The sequence below is a fragment of the Saccoglossus kowalevskii genome, chromosome 14 (genome assembly GCF_978046115.1).
Source record: "Saccoglossus kowalevskii chromosome 14, keSacKowa6.1, whole genome shotgun sequence".
Classification (NCBI taxonomy): domain Eukaryota; kingdom Metazoa; phylum Hemichordata; class Enteropneusta; family Harrimaniidae; genus Saccoglossus; species Saccoglossus kowalevskii.
The window spans coordinates 16,879,563-16,898,933 of NC_140654.1; the positions used below are offsets into that span (position 1 = coordinate 16,879,563).

Consider the following 19,371-nt stretch of genomic DNA (forward strand, 5'->3'; position numbering starts at 1 on the left):
TGCGGCCCGGGCATCTGCATTACAATGTTAAACTATTATATAATCTGACAAAATTGATTCAACAATAACCGTAACACGTGATTAAAATTAATCAACTATGTTTATGAATTTGAATAGTGTACATTTTATCATATCGGCATATATACTCCTAATTCGCACGTTTATTGTGTATTCTTGCCGGGATCTCCGCTTATTGTTTACAGAGTGTGGGCCCTGCTAAATTTGCCGGGTATATCGCACGTGATCATAGCTGGCGGGAAATACGATTTCGCGGGCTTTCACACTTGAAATGTTCTGAGTCGATACAGAGACTTGCAGCTGTTGACAGTACAACCATTTTCTTGCTGCCACCATCTGTCGAAATCCTTCGCCATCCGCACTTGTTACAAATTGTCTGTTTCCAGAAATTCACTCCACAGAAGTTTAGATTCCATTCTTTTGTATTTGTCCTCTAGTTTTTGATTCCGATTCCGCTAAGTGAACATTTGGGGCGTTATTTGATTGTAAACACTAGGCCCTTGACAGCTGCAATTATGCCTAGAGGACAGCCAATGCAGACAGTGAGTCGACCGGCAATTCCTACGCTAACCATTACGAAATCAACTGTGGCAAATACGACTTATGGAGAGGTTTCCAGGGGAATTACCATCAAAGGCGTAACCCAAATTCAAGAACTTGAACCGATTTATACCGTGAAAGCGTTGCAGCAGCACCAGGAAATATTGAGCCAAGTCGGCTGTACACCAGACCTACAAACAAAGGTCATCAAGCCGACGATAGGAAGACCACCCCAGGTAAAAAAAAAAATCATTATAATTATTTTGAATATTTGTGCTGAATATTCCCCACCTGTATATATAAAATTAAATGCTTCCAGTTTTGAGTCGTGTATTACATGAACTTTTTTGTATATTTATACTTGCGTTGTGGAATTCTTTGTTTCATCCACAATTTGCATCGGACAGTTCTCCTTTCTCGTGGAAGTTCGGATGCAAGAAAGCCAATACGGCAAAGTTATTCTGTATTTTTGAAAATCATCTAGTTCTTTTTTTTTTTAAATACCCAGCGTGTTTTTTTTTTATCTCGCTATTTCGCGGGGCATTTAAAAAACTTGCCGGAACATGCTATGTTTATTTCTCTCTTTGTCTGTGAAGAGCGCTTTGTTGTCGAACGCGATAACGTAGCTACTCTTTGTTTCCCTGGCGACGAGGATGCGGGATTTTCGCGCGGTTTTCCGTACGTTCGTGTAATTACATTTAAATCATGTTCAAACTTGAAATTATTTTGGCACTATCTGTTGCACTAAAATTTAAAAGCCAAACAATCAGTGTTAGCCGGACAGTGTAAGCCAATAGATTGTTTATTTCACGCCACCGCCCCATTATACTGCTGTTTACTCGGTCGGGGTCGACTTCTGAGAGAAATTCCCGCGGTATGGTAATGAGGCTTTATCGGTCAAAAGTGAAAAAACAAAAAAAAATCTCCTTTTTAAGCATATTAATTAAAATTAGATTTCCATTTCGAATAATCCACTCAAATTTTGTGAATATATTTGTTTGTCATTTCTAAATATTGATTTTTGTCGTGTAATTTGAGAGGTGTGTGCTGTAACATGGCTGTAAGCTAAACGTCGACCATGAGCTTTATCAAGAATGCTTTTTAAACTACATCTATATTTATATCCCTATTATGATTGGTTTTGTCAATTGAAACTATTTATTTTTTAATGTTGAAATGTATTATTTTCAGTTCTCTGCAATGAGCTCCATTATATTTCGCTATGAAATGAGCACATCTTGCACACTCCTACTTCACTTGAATCGGGGGTTTCACAAATGCATTTAATAGCAGGCCATCATCTTGTAACAGACCAAAAAAATGAATAAAAAAGCTCACGAGAGTGCGAGGCCGGCATAGGCGCTTGGGGAATGGCGGACCAGAAAGGAGATGGCTCTAAACAAAACCCCTGTTGAATCTTTTTTTTTTTTTTGATTTAAACCTTTTTATCAAAATAAAATAGTATTTAAAGCTATTAAGAATAAATCAATTAGCATTGTATTACTATATTGAATATACCAGATTATCAATACAGAATACCTCCACAAACCACAGTAACCTTGATATTACTTTACCATCGCCTGACTAATGTTCTATGGATTTAGTAAGATTATGATAAATACAGGGATAATACTAATGTGGAGATATCATTACATGGTGTGCATGACTTCTTTGCCAAATGTGGTTTATTCGTAAAAAGGGCATGTTGCATTCTTTGAACATAACCTTGGACATCTGAAGATGGTATTATCAAAGCAAATGATAGTGGGGTGATTGGATCCCAGTGTATTTTTTTCGCTTGAATACTGTAAAACCATTTATCTTCACTATTTTGATGTTTTGAGCATATTCACTGCATTTTTAAATTTCACCATTTTGTCAAAGATGCATGATTTTACATGTTCATGATTTAATTTAGCGGATTTTATCAGCGAAATTAAAACTCAATGAATAAATGCATTCACAGTACACATGCACCATCACTCAAATCACTCACCTCTAGTCTTTTCACTAAAAATTTAGGTTATCTATTATACAACTTGGCATGTCAGTCATTTGACCCCATATAGGCTATGAATCAGTTTGACTGCTGTGCTGACTGGTTTTTGGTTATTTAAAACCGAAAGGTCACCGCTTTATAACCAACTGTCCTCAGTAAATCAATGCTAAAACATGGCAGCTATTTTCTCATTGTGTTACTAGAATCTGAATGCTCTGTGGATAAAATCCAGTGTAACAAGGTGCAAACTAGATTTGTACATTGTATACAGTGCTGCAAATAATATTAATTAACATAAATCACAATATTTTTTTGTTTTTACCTTAAATCTGTTTTCCTTCTCTTGTGTCCCTGAAAGCTAATTTGATTATGAAGAAGTCATTGATAGAATTTCTGTTTTTATTTGTCTCCCTTGAACTCCTCTCCACAATTTTTTTTTATATACACATTTTTTCCAAACCCTGGAGGTAATGGGAAATTGTCCATTGGGTTTAAATTACCAAAACGTTATAGAAAATGCATACAAATAATTTTTTTTGGGATAAATTAATTTCTCATCATTTTCAAATTATCTATTCTATAGTCAACAGTTGGGGTTCAACAGATGCAAGGCGACAACCAAGCACATTCCATAGATTCTAGAACAGGATATAGGTCATTTACATTATTCATTGAATAATTAATAAATTATGATAATTTTTCTCTCCTGCAGGCAAAGAGGAAGTTGGATTTGGATGCTACGGCAGCCATGTTAGACGATGGATTTAAAAGTCCCCGTGGCGGAAGAAAGAAGCCCCGGCCCAGCCCTAAGGGATCAGGTGAAATACCAGTTTGTTATTCGTGCGGTTAAAAAAAACAAAACATGCATGTTGCTCAAATACAATAACAGGCATTCTTGTATGTCACACGGTTCGGATATTTCAGGACATTGTATTGTATCAGATGTACTCAATAAAGCACACCTTGAATAAAGAAATTTCTACCAATCACGCCAGTGGAAGTGTCGGTGCTTGTCTAATTGTACAGGTATTTGTTATAACCTCCTTGCGCTCCAGTTTTCTGACCTTTGGTGTGTTATACAAATTTGCATATGCTCATACAATTTATGCTGAAATACACCTGTTAGCCTGGTAGAGCTTTTAATTTTTTTTTTACCCCCATCCATTAAGACTTTTCACATACCGAAATCTCAGGTAATGCTGGTTGTGCTTATCAGTTGCAAGAAAACGTGTACATGGCTAGTTAATCTCAGACTTCAATTTTTCCGTTTTTGCTTATTTCCAGCTCAGTCGCCAGCTGAGAGGACTCGCTATGATACATCGCTCGGCCTGCTAACCAAGAAGTTTGTTGGATTACTACGCAGTGCTCCCGAGGGTGTTTTAGACTTGAACTATGCCGCAGAGGTGTTAGAAGTGCAAAAAAGACGTATTTACGATATTACCAATGTATTAGAAGGAATTAATCTTATTGCCAAAAAAGCGAAAAATAACATTGAATGGAAGTACGTAAAATTTGATATTTTAGAGTTTTATAAATTAGGTTTTATCAGCTCCTCGGCGAACTGACGAAAATGACTACAGGGGTGTTTTGCTGTCTTCTGTGTTCATGATTCTTGCATCTAATTGTTTAACTTAATTGCTATTCTACATTCCAGTAAGGCTAAATAAAATAATTTGTGTGATCCAAATAGCCGTACCCTCAATTTTGTTGTGACAACTGAAACTTAATTGGGAAGACTTGACTGTAAACACCGTTAAACCTGGGTTTAATTGAGTAATCATCAAGCAAATAAAAACAATCAGATCTTACCCGTCTTTGAAGTGCATATTATCAAAACCAGTTTATTTTTGGGGATCTTAAACCTGTACCCAAAACTAGCTAAAGAGTTTTGTGCTGCAATATTTTACATTTCCTTTTTGTGTTGACTGATCACATACCTTTTTCTTTTCAACAAGAGGGTTGATAGGCTAGACTGACTTTTAAATGACCGTTTTCTTTATGTTAGGACATGGGGATGTGTGGGAAGCACCATTGTCTTCTTTGACCTTTTGTGCCATCTCTGTTATATACAGTGACTGCCTCACAATACCTGTGACTGGGGCGTACATGAATAAACTAGTTAAATAATGTATTGCTTCCTGAAACTAACGCGCATTAACTGTGTTGTTTATTTCACTCTGTGAATTTAAATTTCAATAGTTTTTTTCCCCAGGGGTGGTTATATTTATTGAGGAAGATGTTCTCACAAATTAATACTTAGTGTTTACTTAGAATTTATTTTTGCTGATAGTAGAATTTCTCAATATATTCTATGATTGCAGTATGTTTTCCTCTATAGTTTGCATGTAGTTTCTGACAAATCTTTTGAAAGTTAAATATACACGTCAATTCATTCTGTAATTTTAAATGAAAATTAAGTACCAGCAATTATTTTGATTACAAGACACTGAATATTACAGCAGTGACATTATGCCCCAATTACGATCATTACTCTGTATACTTGACCACATTAGATCAAAATATACAAACCGGAAATACACTACCAATTCACCAGGATCATTTAGCAGCGAGCCGGATCACATGATTCAGCCTTTAAACTTGTTGTAGAACATCAAATAAATTTGCATATCATGAATAAATGAACCTTTGATGGGTGCAGTTTCTCGCAATGCCATAACAAGGCAAATACAATACTTGTGAATTAGCGCATGCACATTAAATACATTGTCTTGGCTTTCAAAAAGTGTGTTGATTCAACCTTTTTAGGTTAAAGTTTGGGGTGCAGGTAGACCAATAAAATGGGAGTCTTTTCACATTAGTCAGTGTCGGCGACGGGAATACTTGAGACTGTAAAAGACGATACTTTATTGGTGCAATTACCGATATATGCGAGAGTCTGTGAACAAGCAATGCTTGCAGCCTCCTTAGCTCCGCATGAGGGATTGCACCCTCTTTTCTGAACTGCATTCTTTGGCCATGTGTCACAGGTCATTGTCCTTTTCACCTCGTTTAAATATTTGTTTTTTTGGGGGGGGGTCAGAATTTGGAGTTAATAAACATCAGTGTAAATCAAGAAATTTTGAAGCAGTAAAAATTGTCTTTGCGAATGTCATGAAAAATATTGTCAGGAAAATTACCAAAATGAAACTATTTACAGTTTAGCATAGCATGCATGAATGATGGCCATAAAGAGTCGTAAATTCCATTTTGCTGATTCGGCAAAGAATACATCATTTTTTGTGTGCTTCTAATACAGAAGTTGTTTTTATGCGAACAATAGTGGGTAGGGAAAGATCAAGAATGCACAGGAATTGGGACAAGAGGGTTGATCTGTCTGAAACTAATGTCATCAACACGAGAAAATGACAAAACAATTTCATTTGTTACTCAAGCAAAGAATTGATTTACTGATCTGGGTTTTACGAGAGCTACAGTTTTGCAATTACTTTGTGGTTGATTTTATTCTTAAAATTGTTTTTCTTTTGACAGGGGCTCTAGTAATTCAATTGCATCCAATGGTCAAGAAGGATCTGTTTGTGCGAGCTCTGTGGACTTGAACGCAGGTACGAAAATGATGCATACGTTACTTGATGTACTATTTAAATTTTGCCAGTTGGAACGTTTTACTTTTCTGGGTTTACTCAATGTTTCATTAGGCCTAAAAAAAAAGAAGGTGTGTTTCAGGTAACGGGCTAGAAAAAAATAGGTAGGGTAGGTCGGATTACTTTTTTTTTATTAATCTTTTTTTTTGCATTCAAACAATTTCAACAAGTTGAAATACAATTTGCTGAAAAAATATAATTAGCATGAATATATTTGGGTCTTTATTCAATACCCAAATATTATTTGAATTTATATTTTGAGATGATAAATCTTTATATTGGTCAAAATTGCTCACATTGGCAACTGATATTAGTTAGTTTCAAATTACTGACACCACCAAGATATCAAGTATCATACTCAATGGATCTTGTTGATCTCAGAATTCAAAAACAGCCATTGAGGACAATTGTTGATACCTAGTTCAACTGAGGCCAACTAAATAGAATGTGAAAAAAAGACAAGTTTCAAAGATGTTCAATGTTCATTTATTTTTCATAGGGTCTTATGCAGCATGGGAGATACCTTCACTGGTGCATGCAGCTCATCGTTCCTTGATACAAAATGTATACCTGCTGCATTCTTCACGTCCGAACTGTAAACAAATATTAAATTTACCTACAACTTGCAAGTGTGTTGTTTTTAGGATATAAAAAATATATAATTATGCTATTCTATTTTTTTACAGTTGTATAAAATCAATTAAAAAGACTATTTATAACATTTATTGCTATAAAACACACCGTTTTTACATTAAAATAAAGTTTGCAAATATATATAGGTACACACAAATACGTCAAATTCCCGGAATAACGAAGCCTACTTAATCTTATAATTGGACGAAATAATTTGTAGGCACTTTATATTAAAATTTAAGAGATTGCCAAATTCAGTTACAAATTAAAAGTAACTCATTTATATTTCCTGAATACAGGTAAAAAATAAATACCGAACGTTAGTTATAAGAGCGCCATAGTTTATACACGTACTTTGAGGTTTTGATCAAGGGTAGAGACTTTTTCTTAGTCGAAGCAGACATCAGTACTTCGAATTGATTTTTCGTCTCTGGCGATGCGGGTTCTGTGCATTTATCAAGTTTTGAACACATTCGTGCTGTCCGGCTCAGGGACACAAGTGAACTTTATGAATTTAGTTCCAAAAGAATTGACAACGCTCGACACGGGCGATTTGAACATCGAGTCCGTGTTTCCGATTTTTGTTCACGGCCCATGTTCGTTCTCTGCTAACGCAAACTCACAGAACGAAATCTTCGAAATCCTCAAAGGTTTCAGTTGTTAGAGAAATAAACGACCTCGATGTCCGAACATTGTGCTTTGAACATACATTTTTTATCGCACAAACGACGACCACACTTGCACTGGAGGCGGCCATTTTGGAATCTAAAAATAGATAAAATGGTGGCACGTGATGTGGTATGCGATCGCTGATTGGCTAAAAGACGCATCATCGACCACACATTTCCAAACACCATCGGAAGTCAGGACGAGACGAGACGAAACGTCATCATCAAATTTTTTAAATTTAAACTGTGCAATAAATTAAAATCTTATATATGTTGAAAAAAAATTAGGATCAGGACGTATTTTTAGGTAGCTTCGGGTTACCGGAAACACACCACTTTTTTTTTTTAGGCCTTATAAGTAGGTAATGTTCACAATATTGCGTTGTCATGAATGCACTCTTAAGAACCAAACTGTGATTATTTTAAGCCATGAAAACGAGATCTTACTAAAGATAAAACTAATGTAACAGAACGTTCAATGTGTGAAACGTCAGTCCTTAAACGTGGTTGTATTTGTTTCATTTAAATAGGACACGATGAACACTCGAATAATTCTATGCCCTACTTTCAAATCTGGTTCTGATCAATTATAACAAATTGCTTTTTCCAAAGAGAAGGGTATATGGAATGATTGGATAATGAAATTCTATCTAAAATGTTTATCCAACCATATGGCATTATATATAATTGTCGCATTTCATGAAATGCGTCTGGAAAATCTACTTAGCCTTGAAATTATAATAAAGCCAGGAAAAAAAATTCTCTATTTCTCGTTTCATGGAATTTTTTTTTTTTGAATACTGAGCTAGAATGGGGGAAATTTGAGACAAGTGAGAGTACAAGTGCATTTTGCAATTTAACAAATAGAACCCCCATTCTTTTGGGGCGATATGAATTACTCTCTCTAAACACAGTAATAAAATAAGTGTTTAGGGAAGCTATGCAAAATCTTTTCAAAACGATACGAATTGAGAGAGTGCTTATTAGCGTCTCAGGGTTTTAATTTGGGCAAGTGATTAACATTCAAGTAAGGTCTGGTTATATAGATAAAACATTAAACTATCAAAAAAAAAAAATGTGGCAAAATTACGCCAACTCTTTCAGCACTGTAGTAATTCATCCACTTTCAAGTATTTCAAGAAAGATAACTTGTCAAAAAATGAGATCCTCAGTCTCCTTGATGGCAGTCACTTGTGTGTGCATGAATCTTAGAGGGAAAACATCACTAAATTTAGATAACTATCACTTTACACCTTCTTGAAGATTCCCAGATACTTAAAATTCTTATTTATTTTTGTTATCCCATAGAAATATTTGACTTGGAAGCCAAAGAGAATAGACTAGATGAACTTATCAAGAGTTGTACCTTACAACTGAAAATGTTAACAGAAGACGCCAACAATGGAAAATATCCTTTATGTATTTCTATATATACTGATATATATATATCACTTTGTGTGCTGTAAACCATTTAATTTCACTATTTAGATGCTTAGAGCAATTCAGTGTTCTCCCCAGGCTCAGAGGCAAGCATGGCGGTCTAATTTGCATGCTAATTTGCTAATTTTTTTGCATATTTTTCAGGATTCACTCTCACAAAAACAAACATACAAGACAGTATTAAAATGTATGAGAGACTTTATTTAAATTGCATAATACTTTACATAATATACCATAATTTGACAAGATCGTCATTTAATGTGAACTGTTCCATAAAACTTAGTCTAAACTATTCCTTCTGACTTTGTTGTGCTCCAAACATTGGCTGCCTTACTGTAGTTAAACTCAATCGTCATACACTTGCACAGGACTTTGTTCCATAAAGAAGATCCACTCTTTGCAATCATGTTGTGCTTTGAGCATTAACTGCACAACATTCCTAGTGGGAAAAAATCATAAATAATAAAAAAAAAAATGAGGATTGAGGTTCAAATAAATGTAAACATAACGATAGAATTGTGCCACGATCGGGAACCCAGTGCCGTATGGATAGCATTTCGTCTGCAAAACATGTTGTTTACATGTTGGTTTTGTCAGGTCAACGACAAGGAGACTCGGGAATTTCGAGGAAAAAAAACATGAGATCACTATTCAATTAAAATTAAAACGTAACAATAGAATTATGTATACAAATCGGGATTCCATCGATCATAGCGCGTGATGATAGCAGCTGTCGTTCGCAAGACGTTGACAGGCCGCCATCTTGGAAATACCTACACAGGTCGACATGTGACCGGAAGATTACAAAATTCAATTTTTTTTTTGCTTGGACAAATTATAACATACGCGTACCCATTAATCTAAGAAGATATCCATAAATAATCTAAAAAAAGTTGACAGTAACGAGTGATGTTTTTTTTTCATGTCGTGTCTATACCAGCCTCGTGTCTAAGATGTTGATTGAAATCGGTGTAGCTCTACCATGTTCGGTGTTCTTACGATCGGCAAAACATACACACACTGGCATTTTATTTCTAAAATTACGAAATCTTATCTGAACAACTGACCTTAACCAGGGAAATGTCTTTTTCCACGACTCATCAAAACCAGCCTCACGCCGTTTTTGTGTTTCTACACGCTTCCGTTTCTGTGCTGTGCTAGCGGTGATTGTACGTTTTAGCCGGGCGGCATCACCTTTTTTTTCCTTTACATGTTTAGTCGTATAGATCTCGGTGTTTGCAACTTGAGTGACAATTTGTTCCCCATTGACAGCGTCTGTACTTCACACGTGTTTAACAATGGGACTGTTTAATTTGTCCCGGCAAGTTCAAACCGCTGTGGCGTAGACGGTGATAATTTATGCAGTGCTACGTGTGAGCGGGTCAAATGGACGTAAACAATGCATCCTATTAGCATGGCGGTGAAGTTGTAAGCATGGCGGTGCCGCCATGCTTTGTTCTATGTGGGGAGAACACTGCAATTTAACAGTTTTAAATTCACGAACTTAGTGGCATTGCATTCTTTGTTATTTTACATGTTCTCATGGAATTAATTCAGCGGAATTTATGACTAAAATGGAAATTAAAAAGCAGTGAATAATGGATACTTTTATAAACATATTTTACATGTGTTGTATATTTCCCATAGGACCCATATCAATGACATGACATTTTGAGGGGAAAATCCATGGTTGATTTCGAGTTTCATTTTCACTTTCCACAGGCACAATAATTCTCATCATCTGAAATGCTACAACTTTCGTACAACTTAATGCACACTGAGGACACTTAGGTTTATTCATGTTTGACTATCCTTGTAAATTCTCAAATAACTTGTAATATTTAATTAAATTTAATTTAATGTGATGCAATGTTGATGCAAGGCCTTTTTGCCATGATAATCGCAATTTGTTTTATTCATTGTTGCGATTTTCTTTAACCGTTAATACGCATGCCTACGTAACATATCAAGATATTAGAGGTATTAAAAGTTTTAGCGAACAGACAGTGATTGCAATAAAAGCACCTCCAGAGACGAGGTTAGAAGTACCAGATCCTAGGGAGGTAAGTCTGTGTACAGTTGACGATTCTGGGAATATCCTCATTATTATCAAGATTCTGGTGTGGTCCCATCTCTCATACCCGGCTAACTTTCACCAAAAACGTTTTGATTTTTATCTTCAAAATGACCTTGGATCAGGTGTATTTGAATGCAAAATACAGGAAATGACAAAGAATGCTTGAGCGCCCCCCCCCCCCCCCCCCCCCCACAAAATCTTCACCTGGCTAAAAATGATGCCTAGAAGAATCTTTTCGGCTGCAAACTTTTTTTTGAAGCAGTGATAATCAGTAGTAGTTGCATTTCAGAAATGTTGATAAAGCCCTGTAGTTAATGGATATTTAATCCATTTGGTTTAAATTAATAAGGAAATTAATAAATGCGAATAAATGAGCAAATGGTTGCACAGACATACTCCTGAAAGTAATGATTTATAATGTTAATTTCACGGTGACATTGTTTTGCCAACAGAGTATTCAAATATGGCTAAAGAGCACCAAAGGACCAATAGAAGTTTATCTTTGCCCTGAAGAGGCCTGTGCCACAGAAAAAGACAATAATACAAGCAGTTGTGTTAGCAGTAGTTCAGAGACGGAGTCGCCAGTGTCATCGCCCAATAGTTTTAAAGGTGAGTGTGTTAAGTTTCCATTTGACTCCAAACTCTTGTTGAACATAAGCATCCAAGTCAGACGAGTATGGTTTATTAAAATTCCTCTGACAGACGGGAATATAAACACCATATTGCATTTGAGTCTTAAAATACAACCCATTTAAATCATAGATGCATATGTAAGCTACTAATTGAGCATATTCGTACATTCATTGGGCAATCCAAGACTTCTTTATTCTGGTGCTTGAAACATTTCAGTGATTTACAATGATTCGTTATCATTTTTCCAGGCGATCCACCACTGAAATTGGAATCTTTAGATGAAGATGACATGTCCACGTTGGAGAGAAATCTTCTCCTACAGACAGAAGACCAACACAGCAATGATGAAATAGACATGCCATTTGTGCAGTTATCACCACCAATTTTGGAAGACGATTACCCGTTTTCGTTAGCCGATCACGAGGGGCTAATGGATTTATTTGATGCCTATGATCTCTGGGGAGGTGGAGACAATGCAACCCCACCAACGACGGAAACGATACCCACACCGACGACGGCAACTACAATGCCAATAGTTACAAAAAATGTGTAAAATCTTGATGTACGTTTATAACAATTATTTTCAAAAGACATCTTTCACAAGACTGCGAATGTGAACTTTCTTCGTCATTGGAGTTTGTTTTCAGTGTGTACCTAGCTTTGGAAAAACCAACGTGAATGTGCGTCTGGTGTACCAGTCCGGCCTTGGGCTTTCTTAGAAAGCAATAATGGCGGCAGTCTCAAACCAATAGTTGGTTATCGTGATATTCAAGAGTTTTCAATCAACGATCGGCAGTTCAAGCAGTGTAGGAGATTTTGTGAGCTTCCAAGTAAATCACATTCGCAGTAAAATAGGTCGAGGACATATTTATACTGTGGAAATACACAACCAATGAGAAACAATTCTTACTATTGTGTCAGTTAAAGTGAAAAAAAAATATAAACAGGGTTATCCAAAAGTATTGTTGGGCTTTGCACTGAAAGATTACACAGGCTAACTTTTGTGTTGACAAATTTATTCCAATGCATTCAATCTTACGATTTCGTATTTATTTGCATTATATGCAAATTTAGCGTACTTCTGCTAAGTCAAAGATGCTGTACGTATTGATAAAAGTACTGTAAATCACAATTTTATGGCTTTCATGTGGATGAAATTTTGTGAAAGTCACTGACTCTCTAGTACCCTAGTGAAAGGCGCACCTTTCAATACCTTCCCCGACAATAATAATTTATCTGACAAAAATATAGCGCTTTACTGTTTTCTAAAGTAGAAACATTGCTTGATGTTTTATATTACCATTAAACGGTTAATGCAATATAAAGTACACTGTTGCAATCAAAATATAAAAAAAAATTGCAATATTTTTCATTATTTGAAGAAGCTGTAACTTTGTTTTGATCAGCTCGTCAAGTCACTTAAATACAATAGAATTTTGACATATTCAAGAGTATATTTGATGCCCTTTGAGATGTACAAATATGGCTTTATGCCTTAGACGTGTTGTAGTTTCTAATTCCTGTTTTTGGTTGCATTAACCAATCGGTTAAAGCCTGCTTAAATTCAAACTTGTACTGATCTGATTGGGTATTCAATTACTAACTTTGGTTTATAAATGCTTTCTCATGAAGAGTGTATTTAAGCAATCTCCTAATGTGGAAACTTTAGATAAAAGCAGTGATGAGGAACAAAACGCAACGCAACGCAACTCAACACAATGCATGGTGAAGATTTATTCGAGGGAATCAGATTCTAAACGTGGCATAACGACATGTACATTCTGGTCATCTGGAATTCTTCGCAAACTAATGGACAGTTGTGTCTTGTTTCCCCTGTTTTTCCACAAACATTTGATGCGAAAATGATTCGCAGAGATGACAAAAATGCTAACGTTATATATTTAATGAGGCAGACGACTACTGATGAGAGTATGGTTGCTTCTCCAATTTGATGGACAATCCAAACTTTGTGCATTAAATATAAAAATGGTTAAAACTGGTCCAGTTTATTTAACAGTTATAAAGTTTCTAGGTAAAACCTTATATTAATATTCTAAGCTTTTTTTTATGTAAATTGAAGAAAAAATAGTACACATTCCTGTTTTAATATTGTAAAGATATCATTCCAAAAACAAATTAAGATTGTTATTGTAGATTTATTATTAAAATAAAGTAAAATATAAGTATACTTGTTAGTTCTCAAGTATGTGTACATCTTTAATATTATGAAGGTTTGCATGGGAGATTATTTGTCCATATTTGGTGTGTAATGTTAGTATGCAAAAGTAAATCTCACAAAAGTTAATAAAATACAACCAAACTTTTAGGGATCGTGGCAATCCAACAGTCGCAATGAAAGTCAATTGGCTGCAAAAAAAAAAAAAAAAATCTAAATCTACACTATTTCAGAGCTGTGTGTGATGAATCTCTTGTACACGTATTGTGGAGTTGTGTATTACTGATGTCAGCTGGTTTCGGCATCTTTAACGATTCTGGCTTTTTTTCAGGTTTGATCTTGGGATTGGGTGCTGAAAAAAAAAATTAAATTTGATTAACCCTCTGAATGCCAAATTGTTTTCTCTTTCAAAAGTTAATTTGTTCAGTTTCTGAGCTAGAAACTTAGGCCAGACTTTTTTTTATTCCTTGTTTCTAGAGTTTATGACGACGAAAAAAAAAATTAATTCTGTTTATCCATTAGATTTGTGTGATTCTCAAAGAATTTTAAGTGAGATCATTGATCGGAGAGAGGAAATGAAATTTTATTCCATGTGTAACCTTGTTGCTCATCTGCGCAAGACTTCGGTACTTTGATCATGATACTCCCACGATAATGCAACTAGGGTTTGTTATGCGGCGGGCGGGAAAAAAAATAAAGATGAAAATAAGTTTTTTTAAGCAATTTTTGCACTCGCAAGTCGGCGGGCGAGAGAAATTACGCTGAAATAAAATTTTATTTTTATTTCAATTTCGGCTCCTGTTCATTCGGCGGGTTCGCGAAACAAGCTATAATAAAAGTCTGGCCTTAAATACCTATAACGATTTAAAATGCAGGTTATGAGAACAATTGACAACCCCACATCCCACCCCAGCCTTTATAACATGTAGCTATTGTGACAAATTTTGAATACTAATTTATACTGTTGACAAAACTTTTCATTGCCAGCCAAGTATCCTTCATGTCAACAGAGCAAGAACATATCACTAATGAATGTGTCAAAGTCGTAACAAACACTGCTACCAGTGTTGTAACTGACAGGTGATATCGGTTTTAACAAATTCCCTTGTTTTAAAGCTTGCTGCAATACTTGGATCCTATACAATTATTTGATAGAATTACCTACCATTTGGATTTTGGCCTTTGTAAAAATCCTTTAGTAAAGCGATGGCTTCCTCTGCAAAGATGCCAGATATGCACTGAAAGAACCAATACATAAAATAATTGCACGTTTAAATCCCACCTGGGGCTGAACAACAAATATAGGTGCACCCCCCCCCCCCCATCCCACCCCTCTAGGTGAGTGTGCCACACCACAATACCTCTTTGTGGACGGACTAAACAAGGAGACTAAAGCCTTATTCACCTGTTGGTTCAGACAGCTTTGCTGTAATATCTGTGGATTTACATATTTCAGAAATGGCATAATTGGGCAATTTACCAGATAGTTTTTGGAAAGTATTTAAAAATTCCAGTATTTCGATATATTCACCAGAATAAAAGATTTGATATTATATTATTCACACAAAATGACAACTTTGACAGTCCACTTGCCCACCTACCTGATTTTCAAAAAGAAGTTGATAATATAAATGTTCACAAAAAATGACACAAGTATTCACTTAATTAGAGAATTGTCTCAAAATTAACAAATCCGAATTAGGTAAACCAAGGCATTTACACGTTCAATATGGAAGCAATAGGCTCTTCCCATGACCCCTAAAGGTCATACATCCTGGTAATTTTGTTGGTATGACAACACAACACAAACATATTTCATGTGTCTTTTTGTACCTAACAGTAACATTTCACTCAAGTAGCTAAAAAAAAAGTCTAGAAAATCCTGCTGGAATATAAATAAAATAATTCATTGTCCATACCAACCAGGATGAGAAATAGATAATAATAAAAGTGACTTATAGCAGTTTTGAAAAGGTGGCATTTATGAAAATTTTATGATGGCTATTCCAACAATGTACAAAATAATGTACATTTTCATGTATCTAAATTATTATAAATTTGGTTATTTATTATGAAATAAAAATAAATATGAAAATATTAACACCTAATCTCACCTTGAACGGTTTTCCATGGTTGTCAATATCATCTTTATGTACATTCAACACAGAGCCACATCCCCCGAATCTCTCGTTAGAACAGCCGTACACAACAAGTGGGACATCTGACACATTTTCACTTTTAAGGATAACACAAAATTTACACTGCACCAAATTGTAGAAGTACTGTAAAGGGGTTAATTATTCACTGGGTTTTAATTTGGCTTTTTTCACTGACTGGAAAATGTGCTAAATTAAAACCCAGTGAATATGTAAAATTTAGCATAGAACACATTACCTAAATGATAAAACCGTGAATTTAAAACCTACTGAATATGCCTGAAATGGTAAATCAGTGAATTTTAAACCCAATGAATATTAGTCATTTTACAGTATGTAATTTTCGTAATTTATTGAATTTGCACCCACGTTTCTAATATTGCCAGAAATGGCTTGATTCGGTTGATTCAGATTTAACCCTTTCACAGCCTGGTGAATTTCAAAGCTTGTTGGTACTAATATTTCAAAAATTGTCTGTAACTGCCTTCTCACCCATAACTCTATTTTTCCAGTGTCCATACTCTCATTTTAATTAATATATGCCCCTCTTCAGGACACATATAGTTATCTGGAGGGGCATAACAAATTACATTGGGAGGCTGGAGTGTACAGGTTTAGTGTTTGGTGGGGTGTTCCTTAAGGAACTTCTTTCCTATTTTTAGGACACAGACACATTTGAGCAAACAAAACAGATCCTCGAGACAAAAATATCCACAGATCGAAAGGATACGAAGCAATCTGAGGGCTCCTGCACACATAATACACGGCTCCACTGTTACATACAGTACAGTCTTGGAGAAAACAGCCTCCTTAACTTGGTTAGATTTCTCACACCAACCAATAACTTCATCAATGGCGACCATTTCTGCATGTCTTGTTGCCTTGGTAATATTATATATATTCATGTTACAGTGGGTAATCAGAGGTAGGCTTAACGCTAATCCATCCTGGATGTTAAAATTATTACAATTTACACAAAAATGTGTATGATTACTTGCATTCCCAAAACGTACACAGAATTACAAGAACAGTGTATCAAAATAACAACATGCATTACAAATTTGTTGAACACATTTACAAACAAGAAATTAGTAAATAACTAATAAGGTTTGAGTTTAGAACACAGAGGTGTTACTTTTAGGTGTATTAGTGTTTAGGAGACAATGAAATGCGACATAATTGATGGCGGCAAGATATATGTTAAATATCATGCCAATGACTCCACTTGATAATGTTTCTAATTCAAATGTTGATACTTGTGGGATCTCAAAAATCTGCCCCTTGTTCTGAAAAACTGCAAATGGAATTAATAACGAACAGATCCTTCAACAAATTTAAATCAGCTTGTTCTCTCCAACACTGCATGAATCTAAAAATGGCATTCCTATCACCAGACTACCGTAAAATCTGTATTAGAAGCCGCATCCCTAATAGAAGTCGCACCCAATCTTTTTGTACAATTGAGAACCAAAAATTCATCATTTCTCATATGTGTAGATGCTCTAATAGAAGCTGCATCCCCTCTGTTGCATTGTACCATTTTAATAGAAGCCGCAGCTTCTAATACAGATTTTACAGTAAAATCTGTATTAGAAGCCGCATCCCTAATAGAAGTCGCACCCAATCTTTTTGTACAATTGAGAACCAAAAATTCATCATTTCTCATATGTGTAGATGCTCTAATAGAAGCTGCATCCCCTCTGTTGCATTGTACCATTTTAATAGAAGCCGCAGCTTCTAATACAGATTTTACAGTAAAATCTGTATTAGAAGCCGCATCCCTAATAGAAGTCGCACCCAATCTTTTTGTACAATTGAGAACCAAAAATTCATCATTTCTCATATGTGTAGATGCTCTAATAGAAGCTGCATCCCATCTGTTGCATTGTACCATTTTAATAGAAGCCGCAGCTTCTAATACAGATTTTACAGTAAAATCTGTATTAGAAGCCGCATCCCTAATAGAAGTCGCACCCAATCTTTTTGTACAATTGAGAACCAAAAATTCATCATTTCTCATATGTGTAGATGCTCTAATAGAAGCTGCATCCCCTCTGTTGCATTCTATCATTTTAATAGAAGCCGCAGCTTCTAATACAGATTTTACAGTACTAAACGAATGGCAATTCAGGAAATAAATACATATAAACAAGAATTAAGCTTAATTCATAAAATGGTTTTCTCGCAAAATTTCTTCAAAATGTGTTCAAATATGGTTTCCATAAACCAATGATAGAATGGGAATTATGCAGTTATTAATTAGTTTATTTCTATTCTCACATTTCTCGTTTCATTAACACAATTCCGTCCTTTTCCAATAACTTCATCTTTATACACCATTAAACATCCTACAGGTACTTCACCATTGAACAAAGCATCATGCGCCTGAAAAACAATATTAAGCCAATTTAGTTCAGTTTTGATCAATTATTCTCTATCGATTATAATACTGTGTATGAGGGCATAAATTTGTTTACTCAGACTAGATGTCCTTTATGATCACGAGACTTTGACAAATCTACAAATATTAGACCTAAAGTTCAGATCACACATGTGTTCCCATGGTAACATACAGAAATCTGTGCCTACTACGTAGTTATATAACGATTCAGGCCATTCTTGAGTGTACTCGGGAATGGCTGAATTACAGGATAAAATTTGTTGTGAACATTTATTAAATATTTTTAAAACATTTACCCTAGAAGACTCTCGTGCTTTATTCAAATTCAAAGAAGACGTTTCCACTCAGAAGCCAATTTGTAACAGTCATTACAACAGGTTTCTTCAGTCATTTTAAATACGTGGTAATAATTGTTGTTCAATACCATCATTTGAATTTATAAAACATTTATATTTATCTTTATTATCAAATCAATCTCTTCATGAAATGCACAGTATTTCCTTCTAGTTTGAGATATTTTTTAACATATTCTTCCGAGCAAATTCTTGTTCTAGCTGGTAGTTGTGGTTATGTCCGTGGCCCCTTTCCTTAGAGATTTTGGACTTGTTATCATTTTTATCCACGATTTTTTTATTTGGTGTACAGACGAAGCCTAGGCTAGCTGCAGTTCTGTAGCTCACGATTCCCGGTTGTGGGTCATAAGGGAACGGTCCACAGTCGTGCCATGAACCAGAGTAATGAACTAACAACTACTAGTATTAGTAAATACTAGTAGTATTATATACCTTGACTTGACCCAAACCGAAGTCGTACACATGTACGTCTACTGATTGCCGTAGTCAGGATAAATATATAACTACGTAACAGAGACCTCTTACCATGTCTAGTGATTTCTCCATCCATTTTCTGATACCCTCTTCGTCTAAACTCACGTCGTCAGCCATGCTGTTTTGTTGACAAAATGTGAATGAAAGATAAACTCTCATTGGATGTTCACCAACCGAGACGTCGCATCAACCAATCAAGAT

General features: G+C 35.3%; 2 protein-coding genes and 1 long non-coding RNA gene across 3 annotated transcripts; 1 reads left to right on the forward strand and 2 right to left on the reverse strand.

The window, feature by feature from the left end:
- Positions 1 to 307: 307 nt before the first annotated feature.
- Positions 308 to 13,798, forward strand: LOC100377566 (transcription factor E2F3-like). Its single transcript, XM_085507985.1, has 8 exons — positions 308 to 794; positions 3,270 to 3,375; positions 3,842 to 4,058; positions 6,047 to 6,120; positions 8,769 to 8,868; positions 10,849 to 10,963; positions 11,430 to 11,586; positions 11,859 to 13,798. The coding sequence occupies exons 1-8, from the start codon at positions 534 to 536 to the stop codon at positions 12,161 to 12,163; spliced, it is 1,335 nt and encodes a 444-aa protein (XP_085364111.1). The 5' UTR covers positions 308 to 533; the 3' UTR covers positions 12,164 to 13,798.
- Positions 9,081 to 9,697, reverse strand: LOC146734502 (uncharacterized). The gene is made up of 2 exons (XR_014931616.1): positions 9,591 to 9,697; positions 9,081 to 9,339 (listed from the first exon to the last, which is right to left on the reverse strand). It is a non-coding gene; the product is annotated as an uncharacterized LOC146734502 (long non-coding RNA).
- LOC100370635 (tRNA-specific adenosine-34 deaminase catalytic subunit ADAT2-like) lies at positions 13,747 to 19,357 on the reverse strand. The gene is made up of 6 exons (XM_002741944.4): positions 19,222 to 19,357; positions 18,223 to 18,327; positions 16,673 to 16,823; positions 15,901 to 16,007; positions 14,952 to 15,024; positions 13,747 to 14,138 (listed from the first exon to the last, which is right to left on the reverse strand). The coding sequence occupies exons 1-6, from the start codon at positions 19,327 to 19,329 to the stop codon at positions 14,011 to 14,013; spliced, it is 672 nt and encodes a 223-aa protein (XP_002741990.3). The 5' UTR covers positions 19,330 to 19,357; the 3' UTR covers positions 13,747 to 14,010.
- Positions 19,358 to 19,371: the final 14 nt, after the last annotated feature.